This window comes from Parambassis ranga, chromosome 16, assembly GCF_900634625.1.
Source record: "Parambassis ranga chromosome 16, fParRan2.1, whole genome shotgun sequence".
Classification (NCBI taxonomy): domain Eukaryota; kingdom Metazoa; phylum Chordata; class Actinopteri; family Ambassidae; genus Parambassis; species Parambassis ranga.
In genome coordinates this window covers 9,840,265-9,853,089 of record NC_041036.1, presented here as the reverse complement: position 1 = coordinate 9,853,089, position 12,825 = coordinate 9,840,265, and the positions used below count along the sequence as shown (strand labels likewise).

General features: G+C 43.8%; 1 protein-coding gene across 3 annotated transcripts in view; it reads right to left on the bottom strand.

The window, feature by feature from the left end:
• Positions 1–1,718: 1,718 nt before the first annotated feature.
• The window catches only part of creb5b (cAMP responsive element binding protein 5b), a 35,971-nt gene continuing 24,864 nt past the window's right edge, over positions 1,719–12,825 (bottom strand). For all 3 annotated transcript variants that reach the window (XM_028425574.1, XM_028425575.1, XM_028425573.1), the window contains exons 8-11: positions 5,236–5,559; positions 3,720–3,947; positions 3,475–3,583; positions 1,719–2,656 (exon numbers count right to left, since the gene is read on the bottom strand). In XM_028425574.1, the coding sequence (XP_028281375.1) occupies positions 2,502–2,656; positions 3,475–3,583; positions 3,720–3,947; positions 5,236–5,559 (816 nt within the window). In that variant the 3' untranslated portion in view covers positions 1,719–2,501. The remainder of the gene's footprint in view (positions 2,657–3,474; positions 3,584–3,719; positions 3,948–5,235; positions 5,560–12,825) is intronic.

The following is a 12,825-nucleotide window of genomic DNA, read 5'->3' as shown; positions in this document are numbered from 1 at the left end:
CATTCACTGCCATGTTACTTCATCAGGCATCTATCAAGCTGTCTAGACGGTTCAATAATTAATGAGTATTCTAAACCTTTAAAACATCTAACTATTTAATGAGCAGTTTTTTTTTCAAGGGTGAGCATCAGCAAAAATAAAATGCTGTTTGAATCAAAGAACAAATCATATTAACTGTACGTTACAGAACAAGTGCTTTATTTTCATACCGTAATGTAACTGCAGTGATACTTTAACATCTGTACAAATGCAAAATAAAATGGAGACAATGTAATTACAGAGACGCACACAAAAAATGTACAAAGTTATGCAGGCAAGAATGAAATTATCAGTTCATTACATATCAACACTGTATTTAAGCGCTGAAATGAGCCTCGACATACAACGAAAGGCAACAAGTGCTAATGCAAACACTATTTACAAACGTACCACACGTTTATACTCCCTTCAAAAAGAAAGGTGGTTGCATTACATGTACAGGGTTATCCAAATGAATGATATGTACAGTATTTATAGATTTAAAATAATACATCATTAAGTAAGTAGGAATTGTTCTCCACCTCTCACACAGACACACTCACTCTGCACGTCCATCTGTCCTGTTTGTCTGTGTATACAGTAACAAAATGTTTTTTCTCTTAACCTGGATCAAAAAAAGAAACTCTTAAGTCTTCTTACTGATTCCAGTTGAAAGTATTTTGAGGTCATTATTACATATGTTCACATGCAAGAGGTTAATTTGGAATGCTCTAATCTAACTGTGGATTTAAAGTAAAAAAAAAAGATAAGGCAAGCTTCAGTTCAGAGGGTTGGTACAACAAAGCCCTTTTTTCAAGAGAGACTCTTAATCACACACACTGAATTGCACACAGAATATTTAAGAAATGACCTCCACAAAACCAGAATATAATAGAAACCATCTACTGACGTGTGATGTAAGCCAGGCACAGTCTCTCTGCAAAGCCGAACACAGGTAAGTTTCTCGCTGGTGTGGTGAAGACAAAACGGGGTGGAGGGGCAGGGGGGGGTTCACTGAGAATTACTCTGACCTTAATATGGCTATTCTACCCTCTGGAATGACAGAGGACAAAGTGCATAGACAGCGCTGCTTTTGCTCCACCTCTCAGTGGAATGTATTTCACCTATCCTACTGTAAAACACAGTGCATTATTGGTCATTAAGCTAATGAACTGACATTCCCCAGTTATAGGGAAAAAGGAAAGAAAAAAAAGAGGATATGAGAAGGCATTTAGTTTCAAGAAAAGGTCATTAGCCAGTCTGAAACACAAATTTTGGCATCACATGCAAAAAAAAGGAGAAGAACGACTAAGAGAAAGTCAATAACAGAGATCGAGAGATCTGAGATTTTAAGAAAGACTCAGGCACATTGTGACATATTGAAAAGCACAGACATGAACAACTCTGGGATGCCAGACAATAAGATAAGATGCTCAAAAATTTTCTCACACACTTTTTTTGTTGTTGTTTTCCTTTCTTAACAATCCTGCTGAGCTTTGTTCTGCAGAAGAAAGAAGGAAAACACAAAACATAAGATATATTCACATGCAACACAACGCAATCATCAAAACTATGGATCCGAGAAAGCACAACAGGCACGCACACACACACACACACACACACACACACACACACACACACACACACACACACACACACACACACACACACACACACACACACACACACACACACACACACTAAAAAAAACAGGATTTAAAGCTTCAGTTGGTCCTGGAGAGCGGAGGAGTCGGCGTCAACTCCTGAGCTGCCTCACCGGTATCACAGTGTACAGTTCTATAGCTGTAACAGCGTCATATGTCCTTGGCCATTCTGATCATAATCAATACTGTGATGTATTGCTTCCATTTGATCATATGGTATTTTTCACTGTCAAGCTGTATATCATAAAGCTCTTTAAGAATACCGCTGACAGGGAGAACATTAACAGTCATATCATGTTTCTAGGAAGAAGAAAAAAAAGCATCATTACACCTGCTTGCATATTCCTGTCTTTGGAGACAGACATCATGGCGATAAAATGAATGCAGCAACATCCCACTCAGAGTTTCCCGCATGTTACACATGCTCAACACACTGTCCATACCTGACATATAGATTATGATTTGACTCATTATTCAGTCCATTAGGCATATTAGAGATGTGAGATCTGCTTTATGGAGATGACAGTTATCCTCTAGTTCCACGACAGCCGTGGTCAATTCTGTACCATTACACAACAGAAGATGTCACTGAAATGGTGCATTAGATTAGCAAAACTCTCTAAACACAATACAAAGCAGAAAAAAAATCATAAAACATTGATGCATTAATAGGGGTTGTCTATAAAAATAGATACTGTAGCTACTGTATAAAGAACAGCCTCACAGGCCGCTGAGGTTTGTCTTGATGGGAGGGAGGGGGTGGTGGTGGTGGCGGCTGAAGGTTCATGGCGGCAGCCGAGGTTACAGTCTCTCATTTCCCTAGTGGATGGGGTTAATGTCTGTGTGGTGGTTGGCCTGTCCATGCACGCTGCTGCCCCCTACAGTCGTGGTGGAGGTGGTGATGGTGTTGTGCTGGATGACCTGCTGCTGGGAGCAAGCTGGGGCTGGGCTGCCCGCCGGACTGCTCTCTGGACCTGAGGAGACAGCAGAGACATCACTGAGGATGAACAGGGAACAAGGTGTGTGTGTGTGTGTGTGTGTGTGTGCGCAAGCTATACTTGATGAAAATAAACACAGACCAAATGTCATTTTGTTAAAAAAAAGAGCTGCTTTATTTAGACAGATGACTGAAACGCACAGACTAAATTTACACTTAACGCTCGGATGGCAGATGAGAATATGTCAACTCAAAATAAACCATACTGGATAACACAAAAAATGGAAAAATGAATCACTCAACTCCGTAAACACGCCTCATGAAATCTGGACACATTAAAAGTGACATCTGTACACAGGCTAGGCTCATCGATGAGAGTCACTGCTGCCCAGTCTGGGAGTCTGCTTTTTCCTGTATGAAAGAACCATTCAGCCAAGGAGGGATGTGAGCCTTATTTTCCTGTGCTAAAGCCACACAGGGAGGTGCCTTATCCTAATTACATGGAAATGTCACTCCAATCCGTATCAAAGGGTGGGGCTCTGATGTCATGTGCGGCACAGTCCAAAAATCAGCGGGCATCCGTGAGAATCTGGATGCCAGTGTCTCGCTCACGTTGAGTCTCGGCCGTCAGATGGAAAACCACGTCTCAGAAGACGTAAAAACTCCCAGTCCAGGCCGGCTACCAGAGTGTGCAACACCCATATGTCAAAGGAAGAGTCCAGCAGCGAACGTGGGAGCTGGATACCAGCACAGTGGAGCAAAGAGGCTTGGCAGTCACTGCATGTCCATCTTATGACTGTGGTGTTTATACTCACAGATGAGGTGTGTGCGTGTGTTTGTGCTTGAGCTACTCACTGAGGTAACCTTGGGACTCTTTCTGCATAGTGGTGATGGGACAGTCCTTGTGTGTGAGGAGAAGCTGCTTGAGTTGGGTCACCTCATTCTTTAGCATGGTCACTTCATTCTGGAATAAACAAAACAGCCCTTAATAACTAGGGTTTGGAATTAGTAACATATACGCATTTTCATTCAAACTGCAGATGCTTGCCCTCATTCAGAGTCACCATGTGTACATATGCATATGAGCCGTTGTTTCGTACCTGAAGCTGCATGTTGGTCTGAGTGAGCTCTTCTGCTTTCTTCTCCAGCGACATCACCCACACTTTTCTCTTCTGCCTGCATCTTGTTGCTGCTGCTCTGTTTCGCTCCAGAAACTTCCGCCGACGTTCATCAGGGTCCTCGTCCACTACTCGCCTGCGTCGTCCACCACTGGGTGGAGGAGACTGCAACGTCTGGGTGGGCTGCATCTGCTGGGTTGCAGGGGACATCTGAAAACACAGGAACGAATGGGATCAGTGTGTTGATGATGATTGTCAGTCATCCAGGTCATATTCATAGAGACGATTTAAGCAAACCCTACAAGGCCAGATGCCTTCCTCCAATCGTCTCTGCAATGGGATCAGTGTAACTGACGTCTCTGATTAGACAGTGTCTGTCTCAGATATGTAACTATTTTGACACAGCTGGAAAAGCACAAGTCACCTGTCAGCTGTCACAGCCGCCTCTAAACAAGCATCTATACATTAATCCTGAAGCTATTTAATGTCTAACAACTTCCACAAAAACAACACCTGGTCAAAGCACGTGTCTCTTAAGCTTTACAGTGGGCGTCAGAGAAGTGAATGAGTGAATGAGTGAGTGAGTGACTGGGCTTGCCCACCTTGTTAAAGAGGTGTCAGGAGGCAGTTTTCCAACGCCCACTTCCACTCAGACTAACACCACCAGACGCAGTCAAAAGGCCCGTTTCTATGCACTGACAGATTTTGACATATTCTTGGCAATGTCAAGTGTTTTCAGGCTTCAGATCATTACCATTTTTATGAGAACCATGGAAAATACAACCACTTTAATGGTCACTGTGCATACAGACAGTGTTGTTTTAATGTCTTAATGGTACATTTGGAACATACAGTGAATTGCATTTCTTGATGTCGGCTTGCCCTTCATCCAAAATGCTTGGCATTGCAAAGGGCGTCAGACAATGCAAGGACAAAGTGTCACACATCATGTTATTTTTAATGCTGAGAGCATTACTTTGAATTAAAATTAAACCAAATATATTCAGAGCTAAGATGTTCCAGGACTATTAGCCAAAGCTGTCTGTTCAGGGCTGACATTTATAAAGTAAACTGCACCTGGAGCATGCTGTGGCTACATAATTGCAGTTTCCAAAGGACAGTCCTGAGCATCTTTTATGATCGCCACATTATGACCGCCTCATGACCTCTTGCCTTGATGGCAGGCACCCATCACAGACCTGTAGCTAAACAGCCTCAAAGGAAAATTTACCTTTGAGATGCATGCCAGGAAACTACTCGCCACAGAAAACGAAAATGTGTTTGTCCACTACTGACGAGTGACTGTGAATTTTAAGCATCATTTCAGCTCAGCTCTATATGAAACCACTAATAGCTGACTTCAACAAAGTTCTACAATAGCACTGCTTTGTGTTTGTTGATTTTAATGTGCAGTGTAGTTAATGTGTTATTGAACTTGTGGCTTTGCCTTGGGGCCGTCTAAAAGCTCCGACTCTCCCAGGAATTCTGCTTTGCTTACCTGTGAGGCGGAGTGCATTGGAGGATGTGGCGAGGTCTGGTGTGGGTGCCCGGGATGGAGGTGGGGGTTGTGAGAATTGTGATGGGGGTTGTGTCCCTGCGGGTGGTGGTGTCCGCCCTGACCGTGGCCCTGGTTGTGGTGGTGGTGTCCGTGGTGCTGGTACGCGTGGGGAGGAGCTTGCAGGTGCTGGTGAGGGTGTGAGTGCATGTGATGGTGGGCACCTTGCTCCTGCCGTGATGACATCATCTCCATCATGTGACCCATGGAGTTCATGTTGCCGTTGGCAATGGCACCAGGGTGGTGTGAAAGTGCAGCCTTCAGCCTCTGAGAACACAAAATGGACACCAGTCGGTCTTTGTATGTGTGTACATGTTCGCCTCTATCAGCGCGCTGATTAAGAAATAGAGAGCAGGTTCATGTGCTGACGGTGACATGACAAACAGCTCCATAAATCCACATGTCAAGAGAACAAATCAAAGCCACTAAGCCTGTCCTCTGTCTCTCCTTCAGTCCTGTCATTCTTGCTCTTTACCTCTTATGACTGCCATCACACCAGTCCCTCCCCTTCATATTCCTAATAGCCTCTTCTAAGCATGTGTGTGTGTGTGTTTGTCTGGATGTCTGCTGGCGAGATGAGGGTTTGCTGGTAAGGTGTGAACCTCAGACTGCTCCCTCAGTGTTGACCCAGGTTTGTTGCTTTAACTGTGTGGTCTACTTAGCCCTGACTGAGCCCGTGTCTCTGAGCAGTCTGGGACGGAGACCAGAGAAATGCTCACCAAAGGTGTGCTTGTGTTCCTCGTGTTTACTAAATGCAGCTCTCCTCAAGGGTCTGTTTTTCTGGGCAACACATAAAGACAGCCACAAGAGCAGAAGCCTAGACATAAATAAAAAATATATGACATATTTATATTTTAAAAGGTTCTTAGAGGTTAATAACTGTTGAAAATAGCATAAAGAAAGTAATTATTCACCCTATATTTCATCAACCAGCCACTTTATGCACAAAAAGTCACGAGCAAAAATGACACCAAAGACGTTCATTCCAAAGCTACTGTTGTGAATTCCACAAAGTTTTCTATTCTCTTTCCCAGTGCTCTGCTTTCACCCTCTCTGCTCCCTTCCCCCTTCTTCCAGCTGCTGTCAGTGAGTAGCAGAGTCCAAGGCTCCATATCTTTTAACAGCCTTCACATTCATGATTCCCATTGGGAATGGCATCCAGCTGGTCTGGATCACAATGCTGCTAGGACATGACCAGAGCACAACATCAGCCCTCCACTCCCCTCTCACACTGTCCATGAGTGGAAAGCTTTTTACAAGTAGGGAGGAGGTGCAGTCAAATAAATCATCCTGGAAGATGGGGGAAGTCAAAAAAGAGCAGACTTTACAGAGTTGTGTTGCATTTATAAATGGCATGTATGAATTTGTAAAAAGCCTTGCAGGCTGCATTTTCCGCACAGTGCTTGATACAGAGAAATGCACATGAAACTAGCACAGTCACATTATGACCTTGCTAAGCCAGTTTTAGTTGAGTGTAGTTTCTGTTTGTCATACCAAGGGATGTCTGACATTGTAACGCAGGAACATTTCTGGAGCTGCACGCGTATTTTTTATCTGTTGTATCTCCTGATGAATAGATGTGAGCTCTTACACACAGGTAATAGATATATCACATTTTAATTTTATCTTCAATATCAATAACAACCTGTCTTGTCTTCACCACAGGCCTTCCTTTCTGTAACCAGTGAGAAGGAGGTAAAATACCACAAAGTCTGTATGAACACACAGTGGGTGTCCTTAGGTCTGCAGCTGTCCATAGCCTCATAGCGTCATACTGAAACTGACAAGCCTTTACAATAATATCCCTATAGTAATACAATACAATTTTTTACACATAACTTTCTGAACAAAGTATAAATTATACAATAAAAATGGCTAGTTTACATGAAAAAAGAAAAGAAACGTAAATAGCTTACAAATCAGTCACTTGTGTTGATAAGGACATCTTCTGTCAGAGGATGACTTCTGAGCCTGACAGCCCTCACTAAGCACCTTCCTTTCAGCCTTCAGCTTGTCAGTATGCACCACAGAGGTGAGGCCCACCCCTCTTGTGAAAGAGAAAACCAATCAGGGTTTGACAAGCTCCTGCCACTCGCAGAGCATGCAATCACCTGAGTGAGCAGAAGCCAGAGGTGTCTGCAGGCTGCCTGTCTGGCTCCCTGCTCTGTGTTTTTGTAGCCCGTACTCATTGTCTGTCTGTTGGTAAGATGCTCGCTGGACTTTTCTACCAATAAATGTCAGCGACAGGGGAGAAGGACAGAGAGGGTAAAGGGAGGAGAAGCGGGTCAGAGAGAGAAACAGAGAGAGAGAGAAAGCAGAGGTAGGAAGATATTAGATGGAAGATATTAGATGGATTCTAGTCTCTTTTCCCCACACACCATCCGCCCAAGACAGCAATTGCTCATTTATCAGTGTCTCATGGAGCTGTCCAGCTGGCTGTGCAGCACTATCTACTTATTAATTGAATTAGCCTGAATCCAAAGAGGGCAGAGAGTGTCAGAGAGATGAGGGGTTGCTCCAAAAGCCTTGGGACAAAGAACAAGACAGCACATCTGTCTGACATAACCAGCAGATCCAGGACATATAGAAACAACTATAAACTCTGACGAATAAAGAAAGTTCAGACTTATAGAGAAAGGAGGCACAGCCGATAGTGTTATAGTTCCAAAACTATGAAATTAGTGAGCAATAGTTTAAGTAGTTTTTAAAATAACAGTAAAATTATTTTTTATATTTTTTTTGTTTAAGTAAAGAGCTTTATTCCTATGTTTTGAAAAGGGTTCAATAAATACAGAAACATCAGGCTACGTAACTAAGTAAGTGCAACACATATAACAGCACCACTCTAACAGTGTAGTTTAAAAACAGTTGACTCTGTGTTAATAGAAAGAACCCTTACCGTAACACAAGCTTACTCCTGAAGCTATCTCTGCACAAGTGTCTGCTTCTGCTCCATCTGGAGCTCCGTTAAATCGAGCTCAGCCAAAACTTAAGTCTTTGTATCCAGAACCACAGTGACGCAACTAAGGGACGTTAGCAGAGCGATGATGAGCAGGCTGTGATTCTCAAACACCTTCATCAGCTCTCTAATGACTCTTTAACACATGGTTGTATTTCCCCAGACTGTGCTGAGCACAAGAACTTAACAACTATGTGCATTTTGCTCTAATAACACACACACACATACATATACATTTCTCCTGCAGCAACATGGCTGCCACAGAAAACAGTCATTAAATCAGTGCAGGTGTTAGCCTGTGGCAGCACAGAGAGTGCTCACAGATGGGATGGCACGCAGCCTATCCTACCACTGTCTGCACTGCTGTTTGTTGGAAAGTGGAAAACACAACAGAGCAAAGACACAACAGATGACACAAAGACATATTCAGCTTCTTAAACACATGCACTTGATGCTACATTTCATGCATTCTGACAGTGTGCAGAAAGTAGGAGCACTATTGATTTTCCTCTGTTAAAGCACCATCCCTGAATCAGCCATCTTTTGCCCAGAGGGGAGCTATCTCTACTCAGACCTTTGCCCCTTGACCCCTCCACTCCCACTACTTTTTCAGCTTCTCTCATTTATGTGGTTTCAGGGATACCAGGTGATTGTCCATTAATGATATTTATTAATGGCTGCTTCCTCTCTGACACGAGGGGCTTTGAGTGATGTCCTTGTGAGTGCTCTGGGCACATCCTGAGAACACACTCAGGTTTCTCCCCGCCAGATGACTTCATATCTATTAACCCTGGGAGGAGAAAGCTAGAGCATGGAGCAGGTACAAAGGGAGGAGACCACACCCGCCCGAGGATGGGTAAATCAAATTCAGTGAGGTCAGGGTGAACACTTTTATTCCCCTTAAAAGTGGAGCAGTGTACTATCAGGGGACCTGTGGCCTTCTGGCGCCTTACAGCTGGTTAGAAAGATTTAACCCGTCTGCAGAGTCACAGCTTAACTGCAAAAAGATCAAAGTTTTCACATGGACATCTTCCGCTTCACATTAAAGAAGCCACCAGTAAAGCTTCTGTCCGTCTCTGTCAGCTTTTTGTTAACACCAGACCAGCACAGCCGCTGTGTGTAAGCACACAGTGTTTCTAATTGCATAATATATCATGGCTGTAACTTTCCTGGCAGTGTTTTATGTGGGCCTCGGCCCTCCAGCTCACTCTCTAAACCCGACATGGGTTCACCATCTGCAGTTGAAAGCAGGAGTTTGGCTCGGCTGCTTTGCCAAACACTCAAAGGATCCTGTTCCATCCTCCTCATCTCCACCTCCACCATTTACCCACCAGTGCCTGCCTGCAAAACCCACTCTCTGTCCCCTAAAACTCCACACCCCCATTAGTTGAATTTTATTAGATTTCCCTCTCGCCCAGAGAGGCAGTAACATCCCCCCTCCTTCTCTCAGTCTCTCTCTCACACACACACCCCTTCCCTGTTCCTCCACCCCCTCTCCCCTCTGCTTGCCAAGAGCTGGGGACTGTTAAACTGATTTCCTCGGGGAACGGTGAGGCAGACAGTCTGATGGGAGCGCTGGGCTGTAATGTCGCCCCCTCTCTCCTCTCTCAGGTTCTGGGCCAAGCTGATCAGAGCAGGGCTGAACAGAGCCTCCCTGTGGTTTGCGACACAGACGGGAGAGATGGACATAGACTGGCTGTTCTGCCAGGGCCAGACGCTCTGGTGGTGCTCGGAGGAACTATGGCGGTATGGGCGCAGCAAGACACACGCCCACTGAGAAGCATGCTCCAAAGCATGCGCTCATACTCTTGGCAGCTTCTGCACCCTGTCAAGTTAATGGATGGGCCTCTGACTCCAGTCTGCATATCCCCACTGTTCCCTCTCTTGTAAAGCCCTGCTCGAGTGCAGCCGACATGGTTATCACTACACCCACTGTCACAATCTTGAATACAGAGAGTGCCCCAGAGTGAGAGAGGCAGACAGGGCATGAATACAATGCTACACACTAACATACACATGAGTTGTGGCATCATTGTGTTAATAAATGTCTTGAAATGTGGTGGATTGAATTAAACACAATTTCGAAGAACCTTAAAAAATATCTGTGCTCTGATGTTCCTGTATTCTGGCTGAGGAGGACTCTGTTTATATGTTAATTATAACAAGTGTTCCTTTTTGTGTTTGGAGTTTTCATACAGACCCTCTTCTATGATAATAAATACCGTTTTGTATCAACATATTCAAGCTATTAACATTTGGATTAGACACCCACAGGCATGAGATGCCTCTTGTGTTCCAACATGTCAAAATGACTAAGAAGAAATTCACTTTCCTCTCAAAGAGAAAACAAAAGTCCGTCCAACCTGATTGCATTAGCTTATTTGAGAGATGAGGTAGTCTTCTTAACTGGGCAATGTTGTCTAAACTTTTTCAGACTAAAAACCTCTAAACCAACAGGCCTTTTCCAGGCCTGAAGGTCGTTTTTGGAGTCCAGGCAGTGAGTATCTTATTCATTACTGAGGCTCAAGGGGGGCTCCTGTTGGCTGGACCAGACCAGTTTGGCCCATGTGGCCTGATGGCAGCTGGTTTACCCAAGCTTGGCTCTGCTCGACTCCCATCCCATTCACAGGCCCTGAACCATGACCAAATGGCCTTCACATTCACCTCCCATCAGCACACCTAAAACAACACGCAGTCATCCAAAGACAAACAGATGCGACGCTCTGCGCCACAACTGCCACTGTGTCCCCTTAACCCGATCTGCACAGAGAAGCATGCACACACTGACACAGACACACACATACTACTTGTCAGACACACTGTGGTGCAGCAGGTATCTTGTTAGAATCATATTTAATGTGCAGGGATTGTGGGATCATCAGTCATGAGTATAATTCCTGTGTGGAGCCTTTACTTTATAGTTTTCTTTTTCAGCTTGAGTTTTGTTTACACGTACTGTCTACTTTCATGTTTCATGCTGTTTTTATTGAGACTTGGTACATTTACGCACCAGAATCATCTGGTTAGGTTAAGGATAAATCATAGTTATATTTAACAGAAAAGGGTCCAGCCTCTCAAACACATGATGTGTAGCATAAATATGAGCAACAGTGACGACATCAGTTCATGGAGTCTCTTCCTGATGTTTAGATACTCTTGTTGAAGCCTGTTGAATAACCCTATGTGTTGAAAAATAACACTAAAGGGTGCGTTAGATATGATGACCAGATAAACCTGCCCATGTGCCCCTATGTGATGAAATATCACAACATCACAATATCATAACAAAGAGAGGAAAAACATTTTACACTGAGTTTTTTCAGCATGTCCATTTACTCTGTGGCTACATGGTTTAAAATCATTTTGGTTCAAAATAGCCAAGCTTTTAGGCATTGGCAAGATAGTGGAGGCAGTGAGAGAGGGGCCCCTCTCTGGCCTACATCCAGCACTGATAAACTGGCAGACACAAAGATCCAGCAGCTCCTCCAGTGTTACACTCCACTCTGCAAAAAGGCAATAGAAACCAGAATCTATATTTATCTACGAAAACTGGCATCCAGTACATTTAACCTTCTCTCCATGTGTCCCTGTTTGACTGCATATCCACTTCCATGTTTACTTAACTAACCACACATATGCATATAACCCAAGTGTATCAAAAACCATATGCAGACCCTGGCTTCATGCTTTATGGTTTGTTTTAGCACACTCTGTGCACAGATGTGTTTTGACTCCAAGGACAATGAGTACAAGAGAGGGTGCCAATCACTGAAAATAGCTACACAATCATGAGCATGCATAGCAACGTATACAGTGCACATACACATATTCGTGAAGGCTGCAGATTCAGCTGTGCTCTTAGCTTACCGTCCCTGTAAGATGACATCATGCCCCGACAATGCCACCATTCATACAGATGTTGTTGCTTACAAAACCTGCAGTTAAGACTCCTATTGTGCCTGCTGCTCCTCCTCACAACAAGAGGTTTCGCAAGAGGTGCTCCCCTACTACGGTGGAAGAAAATGAATGGAACACGGCATGTATGCTAATAGTTTAACTTCTTACAAATGATTTCATTCTGAGCTAACCTCTCAATCAATCTCAATAAAGCAGAGTTCAAAACTGACACAACTGTGGCTGCTTCACAAGTTTTACCCTCCTGGCATTAATGAAAAACCCACATGTAACTTTTTCTTCGCCGTTTAGGGCAGAACTTGAAACCTATTAATCCAAGTGCCTTTTTTTTAACTCTGTAACAGTACTGAAACATTAGAACAGTAAGGTTTGTGTAAATGAAATATAAAAGGTGACATTAGTGCACTAGAATGACTTTGATTCCTGGTCCTCCTGTGTGCTATGAAATGTTTCTTTAAGAGGAGCACCATTTTTTCCCCTCTTCAAGTAAAAAGAAGCATATTTAGAGCATGCCAGGCATTATGTCATCCACCAATCCGGTGCCAGCCCCACAGCCAAGCGGGCTGCAATGAAAGAACATATAGTATTGTTTACCTCATAAAAAACTCAGCACCTAGCCTGATGCTTAGTGACAAATTTATTGTCCTTAGTAACAATGT